The following is an 18,225-nucleotide window of genomic DNA, read 5'->3' as shown; positions in this document are numbered from 1 at the left end:
TGTTGTTGTTTTAAATTAATAATGCAAATAGCCACCTAAGTTCTAAATAGTTTCTTTAAAATGAAGTTGTTCCTACTGAAAGAGGAAAAATGCTAAGTGCAAGGTGTAAGGTAGTTGGAAACTGGATAAAGAAATCTCCACTTTTGGATTTTGAAAAACTTGGGACAAATATGAAGTATTAATTAATATCTACTCTCTACCCCACATTGGGCACCAGGCTGTGGCAATTCAATATTTAAGAGTCCACTGCAGTGGGGTGTCTGGGTGGCTCAGTCAGTTAATCATTGACTCTTGGTTTTGGCTCAGGTCATGTTCTCATGGGTCCTGAGATTGAGCCCCATGTTAGGCTCCACGTTCAGTGGGGAGTCTGCTTGAGATTCTCTCCCTCTGCCCCTCCCATCATGGGCGCACCTTTCTCCCTCAAATAAATAAATCTTAAAAAAAGGCGGGGGGGGGAACGCCTGGCTGGCTCAGTTGGTTAAGTATCTGCCTTCGGCTCAGGTCATGATCCTGGGGTCCTGGGATGGAGCCGTGTATTGGGCTCCTTGCTCAGCTGGAGGCTGAGCTTAGGTGGCTATTTGCATTATTAATTTAAATAATTGCATAATTAATTTAAAATAAATCAGGCTGCCTCCCAAAGAAATGCTTCCCCTCTGCCTGCAGCTCCCCCTGCTTGTGCGTGCACGCTCTCTCTCTGACAAATAAATAAAAATCTTAAATCAGTCAGCAAAGGTTTACTGAGCATGTACCACGTCCGAGGTTCTGGCGGAAACTGGCCCCTACTCTTCCCAAGTACCCTGGAAAGTGGACACCTATAACCACCTATTTATTATTTTTGATGAAAAAACTGAAGGTCAGAGAAGAGGTAAGGTGACCAGCCAGGAAGTGGTTAGTCAATTCCACACCCCCCTGCTCCCCACTGCTGTCTCCTGCTTTTCATGTTGTGAATGGCAACCTCCCCAATTCCACCTCACGTTAGAGAAGACAGATTAGTGGGGGAGATGATACTTCAACTTCCTCCTCCAAATACCTAATACACCTATACTTTCTCTTCCCTTAAGATCTCCATCTGCCAACCTCAGCAGTCCTCTCAAATCCCCAGACAGGTTTTGGTCACAAGTAGCTTCTCATCTTGCACAAGTCTGAATCCATGCCTTCCTCACTGAGTCTGCCCACCATCATTCCCGAGAACCTTCTGGGACAACTGCAGCAGGTGCTAGCAATTCAGAGAGGACCACACAAATTACAAGCATATTACAAGATAACAAGCACATTACACCTGTTTTTTGTTGACTCCAAAGAAACGTAATCATATCTTGAAAATGGACTTTTCCAATGCCCCCTGATACGAGCAAGAAGGCTCACTGTAATGTTTGCAATAGTAGAAAAAAAAAAATGAAATTAAGAGCTGTCCTTCAACAGAAGGTATATCTACTCACTAGAAACCCAGATTGCCTGGAAGGATTCTCCTAAAAATGTTAATAGCTGTTGCCTGGGCAAGTTTGTCTGTTTCTTGGTTTTGTTTTGAGTTTTATTTATTTAAGTAATCTCTGCACCCAACCTGGGGCTCAAACTCAGAACCCTGAGATCGAGAGTCACATGCTCTTCCCACTGAGCCAACCAGGCTCCCCTTTCTTTCTAATTTTAGGTATATTCTCTTTAAAATCAGGGTATATAATCTAAAAAAAAAAATTTAATTAAAAAGAAAACACTATGCGTGGAGGTAGAGGGAGGGTGAAGTTTATTTCCAAACTTTCTTTTACTTCTCCAACCCAATTTGAAGACCTGCAACACTTCCTTATTAGGACAATAAAACCCATTAGAGCAGGTTAATAAATCAGGCTGCCTCCCAAAGAAAATGCTACCACGACATCAGAGTGAGAAACTACAGTGGGAAATGGCCTCCTGTCCTGATAAGTCATCTGCTTCCTGGGTTTCCAGCCTGCCAGTACTTGAAGCCTATAAATACACGAATTTGAAAACAAAAATAAACACACCTTTTTTAAAAAGTCAGTCTAAGAAACTCTGGGGGAGAGGAGATTAAACACCTGCGTACAAGATTCCTAAGGCACCTTGGTCTAGACTGAGTATGCTCATTTTGAATGGGGGCATTGTCCTGGGGGACAGCTGAAACTGAAATGGAGCACCCTGCCAGGTGGGGCTGCTGGGCGGGGTGGGGGGGATCACTGGGCTGGAAAGGGGTTGGGAGAATGACCTGAGCCTATCCCCTCATCTCCCAGCTGTAGATGGTTAGGAGCGGCAACCTATATACAAGGAGCGGTATGCCAAGCAATACCAAATTGCCGATTAGGAGCTTGGAGTCCTCAAAAAGTCCGGTGTCTTGGGGCGCACTCACGTGCCTCGAACCTGCTCACCTGTTCGTTCCAACGATGCAGTCGGCTGTAGCGCACCCTGCAGAAGAGGTAGCCGTCCAGGTACACGGAGTACAGCTGCAACACAGAGAAAGACCGTCCCCGATTAGCTGAGCGAGCAGGTGAGCCCCCGCCCCGCCAGGTCACCGACCTTCCCCCAGCCCAGTCGGACCCCGGCCCCCGGCGCACCACGTAGCGGCCCCCCAGCGGGTCCAGCCGCTGCTGGGACACCGGGATACAGAAGTGCATCTTCATGGCTCCAGCGGCGGCCCGGGAACAGCGCTTGGCAAGCCGAGCCGCGGCGGCGGCGGCGCGTCAGTCCGCGAGTCCCGGCTCTGCAGCAGCGCGGGCCCGGTCTCGGGGCCCCGGGGCGGTGGCGGCGGGGGGTGGGGGGGCTGGCGACGCCGCCCCGGGCGTCGAAGGGGGGGCCGGCCCCGGGCCACGCCGCCCCCGAGCCCCGCCCAGCTCTGGCCGAGCGGCGGGGTGCCGGCGCCTGCGGGGAGCCGGGCTCCCAGGGGCCGGGCGGGGGTTTCACCCTGGGTGTGGACTTCTCCCGGCTCCTTGGCGGGAAAGTCGTGCGTGCGTAGGTGCGGGGGAGATAGAATTCTGGGGAGACGGTCCTAGGTTTTCTCCGGATTTTCATCAGAATCCCCCAAAGTTTAAAATGGTTGCTCCAGCCACATAAATGTCCTGCCCACGTGCCACGCAAGGAGCTACTTCCCACCCCGCCCCAACATTTCAGGGTGGGGCTACGTGCCGGGGGGTTTGGAGGGGGGATGCCCTGCCCTGCCCTGCCCTGGAGAAACCCGCTTTCTCCAAGCGTCGGCTCCAAGGCTCCATTCTGACTCCGTGGCTGGTGGAATGTCCGGCCCCCCTTCCAACGGGCCTGTCGCGTGAGGGGGAGACAGGGAGAGACGCAGCGAGAGACCGATCCCATGCAGATGCGCCCTCAAGCTCAAAAAGTTGGCCTTTTCTCCAGGTGGGTGCCCCGACAGGATTGAAAAAAGTTTGGGTCCCGTTACCTGTGGACAAAGCCCGCATGCAGCGCACTGCGAATTAAGATTTTCAAGAACTACATAAATCTAGTAGTTGTCCTAGGACTAGCGCAATTATATTAGCTTTAGTTTTGTGTGGTAACCTTTGTTAAATCTAACACTGAAGGTATGCCATAATATTTATAACCCCGATTGAGTATTTTTTTAATACTAAATATTTTCCTTAAAAAAAACTTTCCCAATAATATACCGCAAACCTCAACAATTTTTTTCCCTTAATATACCAGAAACCTTATCAGATGAAAGTGGGTTGGGCCTCTGTTGATCCCCAGGAAGCCTCGTTTTAAATAGGTGCCGGCATCCAGTTAGCTGGGTTTGTATAAACCCTGTGTTCTTCGGGCTAACCAGCCCAAGTTCTTTCAACAGTCTTTGATCTTTAGCTGTGTAAAGTAATCCTCCTAATTCCCTTATTCTAGTGAAATCAAAGTAGAATTCCTGCCCCTCTGGCCGTGGCCACTGGGGTAAGGGGATTCTGCTGTTACCTGTGCGCCTGTCACTAGGCAGGTGCTGGGCTGCCTCCATACTTCCTCCTGTTCCTTAATCTCCTAACTCTTACCGGCAAACATCACGGGCAACATCCTGCCACTGACCGAACAGGCCCAGAGTGGAGGAACTTTTCCAAGGTCACATGTGATTTCCCTTCCTCCCCCACCCCACCCCCCATTGGTCTGAGTGGTTTACTCTAGGATTCAGTGATAACACTGAAAGTCCTTTTTTTTTTTTTAAGTTTTTATTTAAATTCTAGTTAACGTATATGGTAAAATCGGTTTCAGGTGTAGAATTTAGTGATTCGTCACTTACGTGTAACACCCAGTGCTCCTCCCAACAAGTGCCCTCCTGCATCCCCATCACCCACCTAGCCCCTCCCCCGCCCACCTCCCTCCATCATCCCTCAGTTGGTTCTGTAATGCAAGCCCTCACCGGGTGACAGCTGAGTGCTTGAAGGGGGATCTGGAACTAGGGAAGGAGAACCAACATTTGCATAACAATAACACCCGTTATTTCCTGCATGCCTACTGCGTGTCAGGCTCTCGTGTTTGTTCTACCGCTTAATTTCCCCAGGTATTGTGAGCTAGGAACCATTAATGGTTCTGGTCTTCTGGAAAAGGAAATGAAGATTTAGGACCATTAAGTTAGGGAGGCGGTATAGTGTGGAGACTAAGAATGGCAAGAGGAATTTCTATTCCAGTGGCTTTTAGTTGCGGGGCCTTGAGCAAGTTAGTGGACTCTTACATTGAATTTTTCTTCCTTTATGAAATCATGTTAATACCTGTATTCCAGGGTGCGCCTGGGTGGCTCAGTCGGTTCAAATGTCTGCCTTCGGCACAGGTCATGATCCCGGGGTCCTGGGATGGAGCCCCGCATCCAACTCTCTGCTCAGTACGGGAGCCTGCTTCTCCCGCTCCCTCTGCTTGTGCACGCTCTGTCAAATTAAACAAAACAAACAAAAACCTGTACTCTGGTATTTTCAGTCCAGGGTAGATGGGACTTAGGGTTTTTCCTCTGCCAGTGGGCCATCTCTGAACTGGAAGGCTGTCCTACACCAAGACCAGGTGTATCCCTGAGTGTCCCCTGGGGTAGAGGCTTATGTAGGCTCTGGGATCTGGCCCAGTCTTCAGGGCAGCAAAGCAGAGCCCATCCTCCTGGGAACCTTCTTCCACCTGTTTGGGGCCAGCCTCTGCCTCGTAGCATTGATCAAATGGCCATTCATCATTTCGCCAAGCCAACCCTGCAGCTGGCTTGGACCAGGACTAGCCTCTGCTCTTGAGAGTCCCCTCTCCTTCACTCATTCAATGAACGTTCTTTTTCTTGCCAGAGTATTTTGTATCTTATTTTTTCCAGCTTTACGGAGATAGGATTGACCTATTACGTTGTGTGAGTTTGAGGGTACAATATGATAATTTGATACACATGCATATTGAGAAATATGGTAATACGTTTATCACCTCACATAGTTACCATCTGTATTTTTGTATTTGGGTGTTTTGGGGTCTTTTTTGTTTTTTTGTGTTTTTTTTTTTTTGTAGTGAGAACATTTAAGATCAACTCCTAGCAACTTTCAAATATACAATATAGTATTGACTATAGTCACCATGCTGGACATTAGATCCCCAGACTTTATTCATCTCCTAGCTGGAAGTTGTTACCCCTTGTCCATCATTCCTCTACCCCTCACTCCTGGCAACCACCACTCTATGCTTTCTATGAATTCAGTTATTTTAGATCCCACATATGAGTGAGATCATCTGTTATTTGTCCTTCTCTGACTTCACTTTTCATGTCCTCAAGGTCCATCTGTATTATTGCAAATGTCAGGACTTCCTTCTTTATTGTGGCCAATTAATATTGCTGTGTGTGTGTGTCACATTTTCTTTTTCAATTCATCCACTTGTGGACACTTAGGTTGTCTCCATGTCTTGACTATTATAAATAATGCTGCAATGAACATGGAGGTGCAAATCTCTCTTTTTAATTTGTCAGTACAAGAGAGGGGGGGAGGGGAGAAGGAGAGGGGGGAGGGGGGAAGAGCGCACAAGAGAAAACACAAGCAGGGGGAGCTGCGGGCAGAGGGAGATGTAGGACTCAGTCCCAGGACCCTGGGATCATGATTTGAGCCAAAGGCAGATGCTTAACGGAACCACCCAGTCACCCCCCCAAATATCTCTTTGAGATGTGATTTCATTTCCTTCCGCCCAGGAGAGAGATTGCTGGATCACGTGGTAGTTCCATTTTTAATATTTTGAGGAACCTCCATGCTGTTTTCCATGGTGGCTGCACCAACTTACAGTCCCACCAGCAGTGCGTGCACAAGGGTTCCCTTTTCTCCACACTTCGGCCAATACTTCTTATCTCTTTTGTTTTTGATAACCGCCATTCTGACAGTGTGAGGTGATATCTCATTGCGGTTTTGATTTGTACTTACCCGATGATTAGTGATGTTGAGTACTTTTTTATGTACCTGTTGGCCATTTGTAAACCTTTAGAAAAATATCTATTCAGGCCCTTGGCCCATTTTTTTTTTTAAATTGAGCTATAATTGACGTATGTTAGTTTCAGGTGTATAATGTAGTGATTCAATATTTGTAAATATTGTGAAATCATCACAATAAGCCTAGTTAACATCCATCAGCACATATACTTAGAAAATTTTTTCCTTGTGATAAGAAATTTTAGGACCCACTCTTACCTTTCAAATATGCAATACAGTATTAATATAGTCACCATCTGTGCATTGTATCCTCAGAATTTGTTTTATAATTGGAAATTTGTATTTTTTTGACTACCTTCTCACATTACATTCCCCCCACCTAACTTTCCCCCAGTCCCAGCTCTGGCAACCACTCTTTTCTCTCTATGAGTTTAGGGTTTTTCTTGTTTTTTTTTAGATTCCACACAGTAAGTGAGATGCTATGGTATTTGCCTTTCTCTGTCTGACTTATTTCACTTAACCTAATGCCCTCAAGGTCTACTCATATTGTCTCAAATAACAAGATTTCCTTCTTTTTTATGGCTAAATATTCCATTGTATAATACACATATATACACCACATTTTCTTTTAAGATTTTTATTCTATTTATTAGAGCGTGCACAAGTGGGGGGAGGGGGAGAGGGAGAAGCAGGCTCCCCGCAGAGCAGGGAGCCCACACGGGGCTCCGTCCCAGGATCCTGGGATCATGACCTGAGCCAAAGGCAGATGCTTAACGACTGAGCCGCCCAGGTGCCCCCATTTTTATTAATTCACCCAACACTTATGTTGCTTCAATGTCTTGGCTATTGTAAGGCTGCAGTGACTGTGGGGGAGTATAGATCTTTTTGAATTAGTATTTTCTTTTCCTTCTGATAAATACACAGAAGTGGAATTGTTAGATTCTAAAGTAGTTCAATTTTTAATATTTTAAGGAAACTCCATACTGTTTATAGTGGCTGTACCAATTCACCCTCTCATCAACAGTGTGTGAGGGGTTCTGTCCCTTTTCTCTACATCCTTGCCAACACTTGTTATTGTCTTTTTGATGGTCATTCTGATAGGTGTGAGGTGACCTCTCCTTGTGGTTTTGATTTGCATTTTCCTGATAAGTGATGTTGAACATCTCTTCATGTACTTGTTAGCCATCTCTGTCATCTTTGAAAAAATGTTCAGATCCTCTGCACATTTTTGGATTGTTTTCTTGCTATTGAGTTGTAGGAATTCTTTATATAGTTTGTGTAGTAACCCTTTATCAGATACATGACTTGTAAAGATTTTTGTCCATTCAGTAGGTTGCCTTTTTTTTTTTTTTTTTGCCATTTAATCTTTTTTAATTGAAGGATAATCAACATACAGTGTTCTTAGTTTCAGGTGTATAATATGCTGCATTTCCATACATTACTCAGTGCTCATCATAAGTGTACTGTTAATCGCCTTCATCTATTTCACCCATCCTCTCCTCCACCGTCTCTCTGGCAAGGTTTCTTTGTATTTGAGAAAACTGGTTTTTTGTTTCCTTTTTCTTTCTTTGTTTTATTTCTTAAATTCCACATATGAGTGAAATCATATGGTATTTGTCTTTCTCTGACTTTACTAGGTGCATCCATGTTGTTGGAAATGGCACAATCTCATTCTTTTTATGGCTCTATGATATTCCATTATATGTGTGTGTATATAGATGTATGTGTTTATATATATTATATATAAATTTATATATTTTTATATAAGTATATATTTATAAAAATATATATAAAAATATATAAACACATCTTTTTTTTATCCATTCATCTATGGATAGACACTTGGGTTACTTCCATATCTTGGCTATTGTAAATAATGCTGTAATACACATAAGGATGCATATATCTTTTCCAATTAGTGTTTTTGTTTTCTTTAGGCAAATACCCAGTAATGGAATTACTGGATCATATGCTAATTCTATTTTTAATTCTTTAAGGAACTTCCATACTTTTTTCCACAGTGACTATACCAATTTGCATTCTCATGAACAGGGCATGAGGGTTCCTTTTTATTCCCCATCCTCACCAATGCTTATTATTTCTTGTCTTTTTTATTTTAGCCATTCTAACAGATGTGAGATGGTATCTCATTGTGGTTTTGGTTTGCATTTCCCTGATGATGTGTGATGTTGAGCATCTTTTCATGTGTCTGTTGGACATCTGTAGGTCTTCTCTGGAAAAATGTCAGTTCAGGTTCTCTGCCCATTTTAATTGGATTATTTGGTTTTGGGGTGTTGAGTTCTAGAAGTTCTTTACAGATTTTGGATATTAGCCCCTTATTGGATAGTGTAGTCCCAATAGTTTATTCTTGCTTTTGTTTCCTTTGCCTGAGGAGACCTCTAGAAAAATGCTTCTGTGGCTGGTGTCAAGGAAATTACTGCCTATTTTCTTCTAGTTTTTTGGTTTCAAGGCTCACATTTAGGTTTTTAATCCATTCTGAGTTTATTTTGTTTATGACGTAAGAAGGTGGTCCAGTTCCATTCTTTTTCATGTAGCTGTCCAGTTTTCCCAGCAACATTTGTTAAAGATACGGTCTTTTACCCATGATATATTCTTTTCTCCTTTGTCACAGGTTGATTAGCCATATAAGTGTGGGTTTATTTTCTGGGTACTCTATTGTTGGTCTATGTGCCATACTGTTTTGATGACTACAGCTTTGTAGTATCTTGAACTCTCAGACTGTGATGCCTCCAGCTTTGTTTTTCTTTCTCTAGATTGTTTGGCTATCCAGGGTCTCTGGTGGTTCCACATAAATTTTTGTATTCTAGTTCTGTGATAAATGTTGTTGGTATTTTGATAGGGGTTGCATTAAATCTGTAGAATGCTTTGGGTAGTATGGCTATTTTAACTATATAGGTTCTTCTAATCTATAAGCATGGAATGTCTTTTCATTTGTGTCCTATTTATCCTATTCTTTCACCAATGTTTTATAGTTTTCAGAGTACAGGTCTCTCACTTCCTTGGTTAAGTTTATTCCTAGGTATTTTATTTTTTTGGTGCAATTTTAAGTGGGATTGTTTTCTTCATTTCTTTCTGCTACTTCATTATTAGTGTATAGAAATGCAACAGATTTGTGTATTCATTTTGAATTCTGCAAACTTATTGAATTAATTTGTGAATTCTAATAGCTTTTTGGTGGAGTCTTTAGGGCTTTTTAAATACAGTATCATGTCATCTGCAAATAGTGAAAGTTTGACTTCTTCCTTATCAATTTAGATGCATTCTATTCTTGCCTGATTGCTGCAGCTAGGACTTTCTGTACTATGTTGAATAGAAGTGGTGAGAGTGGACATCCTTGTCTTGTTCCTAATCTTAAAGGAAAACCTCCCCCATTTTTCACCATTAAGTATGACATTAACTGGGTTTATATATATATATGTATATATAGCCTTTATTATGTTGAGGTAGATTCCATCTAAGCCTACCTTATTGAGTTATTTATCATGAATGGATGTTGTACTTTGTAAAATGCTTTTTCCTCACCTATTAAGATTGTACGGTTTTTATCCTTTCTCTCGTTGATGTCCTGTATCATGTTGATTTTTGTACGTATTGAACTATCCTTGTATCCCTGGAATAAATCTCATTTGATTGTGGTGAATGACTTTTTAATGTATTATTGGATTCAGTTTGCCAATATTTCACTGATGCCTTGTCATTTCATTGATGGTTTCCTTTGTTGTACAGAGCTTTTTAGTATAATGTAGTCCCACTTGTTTATTTTTGCTTATGTTGTATTATTAGTTTTTGGTGTCAAATCCAAAAAACCATCCCCAAGACTGATGTCAAGGAGCTTACTGCCAAGCTTTCTTCGAGGATTTTTATGGTTTCAGGTCTTACATTCAAGTCTTTAATCCATTTTGAGTTAATTTTTGTGTATGGTATAAGGTTGTGCTCCAGTTTCATTCTTTTGCATGTGGCTGTCCAGTTTTTCCAACACCATTTTTTGAAGAGCGTGTCCTTTCCTTACTGTACATTCTTGCCTCATAGGTTCACTTCTGGGCAATTTTGTTCCATTGATCGATGTGTCTGTTTTATGCCAATAATATACCATTTTGATTATTATATCTTTGTAATATAGCTTGAAATCAGGGCTCATGAGGCTCAGATTGCTTTGGCTACTTAGGGTCTTGTATGGTTCCATACAAGTTTTAGGATTGTTCTAATTCTGTGGAAAAATTCCATTGGAATTTTTATAGAGATTGCATTTAATCTGTAGATTGCTTTAGATAGTTTGGACATTTTAACAACGTTAATTCTTCCAATCCATGAGCACAGGATATCTTTCCATTTATTTGTATTGTCTTCAATTTCTTTCATTAGTGTCTGATACTGTCTAATGTACTAGTCTTTCACCTTGGTTGAACATATTCCTACATATTTTATTTATGATACAATTTATGATTTTTCTGATAACTGAAATACAACAGATTTTCATACTGATTTTATATCCTGCAATTTTACTGGATTTGTTTAACAGTTTTTTATGGAATCGTTAGGGTTTTCTATATATAATGTCATCTGCAAATAGTGACTATTTTACTTCTTCCTTTCCAATTTGGATACTTTTTATTTTTCTTGCCTAATTGCTCTGTCTAGGACTTCCAATATTATGTTGAATAAAAGTGGGGAGAGTAGGCATCCTTGTCTTATTCCTGTTCTGAAAAGCTAAAAGCTTTTCACTGCTGCATATATTAATTGTGGACTTCTCTTATATAGCCTTTACTATGTTTATGTATATCACCCTATATCCATTTTGTTGAGATTCTTTTCTCTTTATCCTAAATGGATGTTGAATTTCATTAAATGCTTTTTCTGCATTTGAGATCATATGATTTTTATCCTTTATTTGTTAATGTGTATTGATTAATTTGTGGATATTGAATCATCCTTGCATCCCTGGAATAGATCTCACTTGATCATGGTGTGATCCTTTTAATATATTGTTAAATTCGGTTTGCTAATATTTTGTTGAGGTTTTTTGCATCTGTGTTCATCAGGGATATTGGCCTATAGTTCTTTCTTTGTGGTGTCCTTGTCTGATTTTGATATCAGGATAATGCTAAACTCATAAAGTGAGTTTAGAAGTATTCCCTCTTTTTCTATTTTTGGAACAATTTTAGAAGGCTTGGTATTAATTCTTCCTTAAATGTTTTATAGAATTCACCAGCAAAGCCATCTGGTCCTGGACTTTTGCTTGTTGGGAGGTTTTTGTCTACTGATTCAATCTCCTTACTAGTACTTACTAGTCTTTTCAGATTTTCTATTTCTTCATGCTTAAGTATGTCCATGGTAGGTTGTATGGTTCTAGCAATTTACCCATTTCTTCTACATTGTCTGATTTGTTGGTGTATAATTGGGATAGTACTCTCTTATGATCCTTTGAATTTCTGTATTATCAGCTGTAATGTCTCCTCCTTCATTTCTGATATTATTTTCTCTTTTTGTGGTGTGTCTAGCGAAAGGTTTGTGGATTTTGTTCAAAAAAAAAAAAAATCCCAGATCTTAGTCATTTGATTTTTTTTTTTTTCCCTATTGCCTTTTCTGTTTATTTTCTCCTGATCTTTGTTATTTCCTTCCATTTTACTAACTTTGGGCTTTGTTCTTTTTCTCATTTGAGGTGTCAAGTTAGGTTGTTTGAGATTTTCCTTATTTTTTGATGTAGGCATTATCGTTATAAACTTACCTCTTAGAACTGTTTTTGCTGCATTCCATAAGTTTTGGTATATTGTATTTCCATTTTCAGTTGTCTTAAAGATATTTTTTTATTCCTCTTTTGATCCCCTGGTTGTTCAGTAGCATGTTGTTTAATCCCCACATAATTGTGAATTTTCCACATTTCCTCTTGTAATTGATTTCAAGTTTTATACTGCTATGATTAGAAATGATGCTCAATATGATTTCAATCTTCTAAAAAAAAAAAAAGACTTGTTTTGTCTTTGCCCATTTAGTCGGATCATTTCCTTTTTAGCTGAGCTACATGATTATCATGTATTTTGCGTATTAACCCTTTCCCATATATGTGGCTTTCAAATATTTTCTCACATTTCATAAGCTGTTTTTCATTTTCTTTTGCTGTGCAGATGAATTTTAGTTTGATGTAGGCCTACTTGTTTTTGGTGTCCTATGTATAAAATTAATTGCCAAGACCAATGTCAAGGAGCTTTTTCTGTGTGTGTTCACTGTGTGTTTTGTAGTTTCAGGTCTTACATTTAAGTCTTTCATCCATTTTTGAGTTAATTTTTGTGAGGGGTATATAATAGGGGTCCAGTTTCATTCTTTTGCATGTGAATATCCAGTTTTCCCACCACAATTTATTGGAGACCCTATTTTCTAATTGAGTATTATTAGCTCCCTTGTCAAATATTAGTGACCGTATATACAGAAGTTTATTTCTAGGATCTCAATTCTGTTCCACTAATCTATAGGTCTGTTTTTATGCCAATACCATGCTATTTTGATTACTATACCTTTGTAATATAGTTTGAATCAGGACGTGTCAGACCTCCAGCTTTGTTCTTTTTCAGAGTCTTTTGTAGTTTCATTTAAATTTTAGGATTGTTTTCTCTATGAAAAATGCCACTGGAATTTTGATAGTCATCTCACTGAATCTATAGATGGCTTTGGGAGAATGGACATTTCAACAATATTCTTCCAATCCGTGAACATGGGATAACATTCCACTTATTTGTGTCTTCTTCAAATTTCTTTTATCAATGTTTTATGGTTTTTCAGTGCACAGATCTTTCACTTCCTTGGTTAAATTTATTCCTAAGTATTTTATTCCTTCTGTTGCTATTGCAAATGGGATTGTTTTCTTTATTCAATTGTTTCATTGCTAGTGTATAGAAATGCAACAGATTCTTGTACATTGATTTGGAACCATTCCACTTTACTGAATTCACTTATTCTAATAGTATTTTTATAAAGTCTTTAGAATTTTCTATAAACTATGTCCTGTCATCTGCAAATAGTGACAGCTTTACTTCTTCCTTCCTGACTTGAATGCCCTTCATTTCTTTCTCTGTCCTAATTGCTCTGGCTAGGACTTCCAGTACTATATTGAATTGCAGTGGTGAGAGTGGGCATCCTTGTCTAGTTCCTGATCTTAGAGGAAAATTTTTAACCTTTCACTTTTTTTTTAAGATTTTATTTTTATTTATTTGACAGAGAGTGAGACAGCTTAGAGAGGGAACACAAGCAGGGGGAGTGGGAGAGGGAGAAGCAGGCTTCCTGCTGAGCAGGGAACCCCATATGGAGTTTGATCCTAGGACCCTGGGATCATGACCTGAGCTGAAGGCAGACGCTTAACGACTGAGCCACCCAGGCGCCCCTAACCTTTCACTCTTGAGTATGATGTGAGCTGTGGGCCTATCATGTATGTCATTTTTTTGTGTGAAGTAAGTTCCTTCTATATCTGTTGAAAGTTCTTATGAATGAATGTTGAATTTTGTCAAATGCTTTTTCTCCATCTACTAAGATTTTATTTTTCATTCAACTAATATACTGTATCACCTATATTGATTTTTGTATGTTGAGCCATCCTTACATTTCTGGGATGTATCTTGTTTGGTCCTTGTGCATGATCACTGTAATGTATTGTCAAATCCAGCTAATATTGAGAATTTTTGCATCTATGGTCATCAGGGATATTGGCCTATAGTTTCCTTTTCTTGTAGTGTCTTTATCTGACTTTGGTGTCATTGTAATACTGGTCTTTTAAAATTAGTTTCAGAGTGCCTTTTCAATATTTTGGAAGAGTTTATGAAGTATTGGTGTTAGTTTTTCTCTAAATGTTTTGTAGAATTCACCAATGAAGCCATCTGGTCCTGAAATTTGTTTGTTGGGAGGTTTTGTTTGTTTTTAATGCTTCATCTCCTTATTCATCATTGGTTTGTATAGGGTTTCTATTTCTTCATTATTCTGTTTGTTCTATGTTTGTAGGAATTTATCCATTTCTTCTAGGCTGTCCAGTTTTTGGGTGTATAATTGTTCATAGTGATCTCTGATCCTTTGTCCTTATTTCTATGGTATCAGTTGTATTGTAATGGCTCCTTTTTCTGATTTTTGAGTCCTTTTTTTTTCCCGCTTGGGGAGTCTAGCTAAAGGTTTGTCGATTTTTTTCCTTAATATTTTTAAAGGAGTTCTTATTTTGTTAATCTTGTCTATTTTTGTCCTATTCTCTATTTCATTTCTTTAATTTTACTTCCTTCAGCTAACTTTGGGCCTAGTTTGTTCTTTTTCTAGTTCCTTGAGGTGTACTATTAGGTTGTTTATTTGAGATTTTTTTTTTTTTCCTTAAGGTAGGTTGTCATAGTTATTTCCTCTTAGAACTGCTTTTGCTGCATCCTTTGTTTTGGTATGTTGTGTTTCAATTTTCATTTGTCTCAAGATATTTTTTGATGTCCCATTTGATTTCTTCTTTGATATACTGGTTGGTCAAGAGTGTGTTGAGGGTGTCTGGGTGGCTCAGTTGGTTAAGCGTCTGCCTTCGGCTCAGGTCATGATCCCGAGTCCTGGGGCCTAAGCCTGCGTTGGGCTCCCTGCTCAGTGACGAGCCTGCTTCTCCCTTTCCCTCTGCTGCTCCCTCTGCTGCTCCCTCTGCTTGCGCTTTCTCTGTCAAATAAGTAAGATCTTTAAAAGAATGTGTGTTGGATTTCCATGTGTTTGCGAATTTTGTTACTGATTTCTAGTTTCATACCATTGTCAGAAAAAATACTTGATGTAATTTCTATCTTCTTGAATTTGTTGAGACTTATAGTCTAACATGTCCCTCTTTAAGATTGTTCCACTTCTACTTGAAAAGAATGTGTATTTTGCTGTTGGGTAGAATGTTCTGTAGGTCTATTAAGTCCATTTAGTCTATAGTGTTGTTGAAATCCACTGTGTCCTTATAGATTCTCTGCCTGGGATTAGATCTGGTTGAGATTGTGTTATTTAAGTTATTTAAGTTCCCTACCATTATTGTATTGCTGTTGATGTCTTTTTATTTTTTTTTTAAAGATTTTACTTATTTGACAGAACACAAGCAGGGGGAGCAGCAGAGGGAGAGGGAGAAGCAGGCTTCCCGCTGAGCAGGGAGCCTGATGCAGGGTTCGGTCCCAGGACTCGGGATCATGACCTGAGCCAAAGGCAGACTCTTAATCAATTGAGCCACCCAGGCACCCCTGTTGATGTCTTTAGTTCTCTCAGTATTTGCTTTATATATTTCAGTGCTCTGATGTTGGATGCATAAAATTTACAATTATGATACTTTCTTGATGAATTGATTCCTTTATCATTATATAATGAACTTCCTTGTCACCTGTGACCATTTGTAGCACAAAGTATTTTTTTTTTTAAATTAAAACTACCCTGCTCTTTGATTTATTATTTACTTGGAATATCTTTTTTTTTTTTTTTTTCATACCCTTCACTTTTAGCCTGTGTGATCTTTAAGTGAAAGGGAGTCTCTTTATCATTGGATCTAGTGTTTTGGGGGCTTTTTTTTTTTTTTTTTCTTTCAACCATTCTGTCTTTTGGATAATTCACATTTATAGTAATTATTGATAGGTAAAGACTTGTTAATTTGTTCGTTGTTTTCAGGTTGTTTTATGATGCCTTTGTCCCTTTCTTTCTCCTTGGCAGTCTTTGTAATTTGATTACTTTTTGTGGTAGTAAGTTTTGATACCATTATCATAATCTTGTGTGTATCTACTATAGGTTGTTCCTTTGTGGTTACCGTGGGGCTTACATAAAATGTCTTAGTTATAACATCCTATTTTGAGCTGGTAGGTTAACTTGGATAGCATGTGAAAATTCTTTCACTTCTACCCCCACCTCACATTTTAGTTTATTGATGTTATAATTTATCAGCAAACTTTATTGAGCTCCTTCCATGTACTCTATGCTGTGCAAGGTATAGTGCTCAAACATGCCCACGAGAGATGTATAATAGCTAACACTCTACGAGAACTTATTCTCTGCCAGGTGGTGTTCTGAGCACTTTACATGAATAAACTCATTCTCACAACCACCACCTGAAGTAGGTACTGACCTTATTCTCCTATGCAGTTGGAAACTGAGGCACAAAAGTTAAGAAACTTGCTTCAGTTGACAGAATTTGTAAGTGGTAAAGCTGGGGTATAAAACAGGCAGGCAGTCTGCATCTACCTCCCATGCTTTACTCAGTTGCTTTCCAAGGATGGCTTGTGAAATCTGTACCATGACTTTTCAGTCATGCCACTTATGGGTCTTAACTCTTAACACAGTTTTAAGTAAATTTTTATGGTGTTCCATTTCTGAATCAATTCTATATTATTTCCAGGGATTATTTTAATGTACTCTGTGCCTAACACATGGTGGCCATATAAAATAAAAGCTTAACATTTCCTCATCCAAGGACTATTTATTGAGTGCCTCTTACGGTGTGACAGATACAGTCTCCTAACCTCACAGAATCTGCAGCCTAGATTATAGATAAGAAAAGAAGCAATTTCTGTAGCGTAATCCATAGTTAGTAATACTATAACCAAGAACAGTACTGCTTTTTAAGCCTTTTAAATGTTATTTGCATGTAGCCTATCTACTTCATATAATCTTTTTGGTCTTTTCATATTGGTACCCACACTCTTTGGGGGTGTGAATGATGAGGTATGGCTCTGTCTTAACTGTGGAGCTTTCCACTTCCCCTGAGTCCTTCACACTCTTGGGTCCCTGGGATGGACAGGGTAGTAGGTCTGCTACAGAGCCAGCAAGGTGGTTGCTAATGGCTGGTGCTCTTATACGTACACTGCAGGGGCCCATCCTGTGCCCATGGGTGCCTTTTGCTCCTCTTATAGCCCAGGCTTTGGGAACCAATAGTCAAACCTCTAGACTATATGAACAAAGAGACTTGAGCAAACATGTGAGAGTTTCCTGTCAATGGGCAGGTTTTTTGAGCAAACACACAAAAGGTATGAGAGTGGCAAGAGGTATGGAGTTAAATCCTCCCACCTCATCTTTCTTGCTTCATTTGTCAGCATCCTCTTTATTCTCTGGAGGTTCAGAAGAAAGAGTCAGAAAGGTAAGGCTAGAGAGTTTGGGCTGTGTCTCTGTCTTGACTCTACCTGTGTTGGGCTATGTTGAATGCTTTAGAGTCCTTTGGAACTTGACACACAAGAGTATAGGAAATGTGAGAGCACTGCAAAATTACAGCAGTAATAGGTAGTTCTGTAACGTCTGGAGTTCCTGGGTAATTATCTGGTCTGGAACACCTAAACCCAGAGACTGACTAGAGTCCGTTGGATAGTGTCCTCCAAAAATTCAGGTACACCTGGAAGCTCTGAATGAAGCCTTAACTGGAAATAGGGACTTTGCCAGAGCACAGAGGGTTATGCCCCCAGGCCACGCGTGTGCCTCTGAGGAAATGAAACAGGTGAGAGCAGCCAAGAGGAAAGGCGACCTGTGATCTGAGTGACAGTGTTCTGGAAATAATCCCAGGACTGGCTAACTCTCATGCAGTGCTCACTATGGGCCAGACTGTGTTCATATATACAAACTCCTTGAGCCCTCGGAACAATCATAGGAGCTCGACACAACGGTCCTCCTTGTTTATGGGAGACAGAACTGAGGCAGATCAATACTTGTTCAAAGTCACACAGCTTATATGATGGGAGTCAGGATTCAAATCCAGGCACTCCGATTCCAGATTCCTTATCTCTTCTTCAAACAAAAATCACCTTTCAGTTTTCACCTGCTAATGGGAAGAACTCTCAAAAATCAAGGGCCCCAGATCTGGGCACTGACGTCAGGAGGGGCTGACGCTATGGAAGTGACACTGGGAATCAGG

General features: G+C 40.2%; 1 protein-coding gene across 1 annotated transcript in view; it reads right to left on the bottom strand.

Annotated features, from left to right (window-relative positions):
* SNX31 (sorting nexin 31) overlaps positions 1 to 2,736 on the bottom strand; it is a 58,430-nt gene extending 55,694 nt beyond the window's left edge. The window contains exons 1-2 of the mRNA XM_045895584.3: positions 2,562 to 2,736; positions 2,376 to 2,450 (exon numbers count right to left, since the gene is read on the bottom strand). Coding sequence (XP_045751540.1) covers positions 2,376 to 2,450; positions 2,562 to 2,627 — 141 coding nt within the window. The 5' untranslated portion in view covers positions 2,628 to 2,736. The remainder of the gene's footprint in view (positions 1 to 2,375; positions 2,451 to 2,561) is intronic.
* Between the last annotated feature and the right edge of the window lie 15,489 nt (positions 2,737 to 18,225).

Source organism: Mirounga angustirostris, unplaced genomic scaffold, assembly GCF_029215605.1.
Source record: "Mirounga angustirostris isolate CCGP_5_RB_7025 unplaced genomic scaffold, mMirAng1.0.hap1 SCAF_4, whole genome shotgun sequence".
NCBI classification, from domain to species: Eukaryota; Metazoa; Chordata; class Mammalia; order Carnivora; family Phocidae; genus Mirounga; species Mirounga angustirostris.
This window is presented reverse-complemented; position numbering and strand designations above follow the sequence as displayed.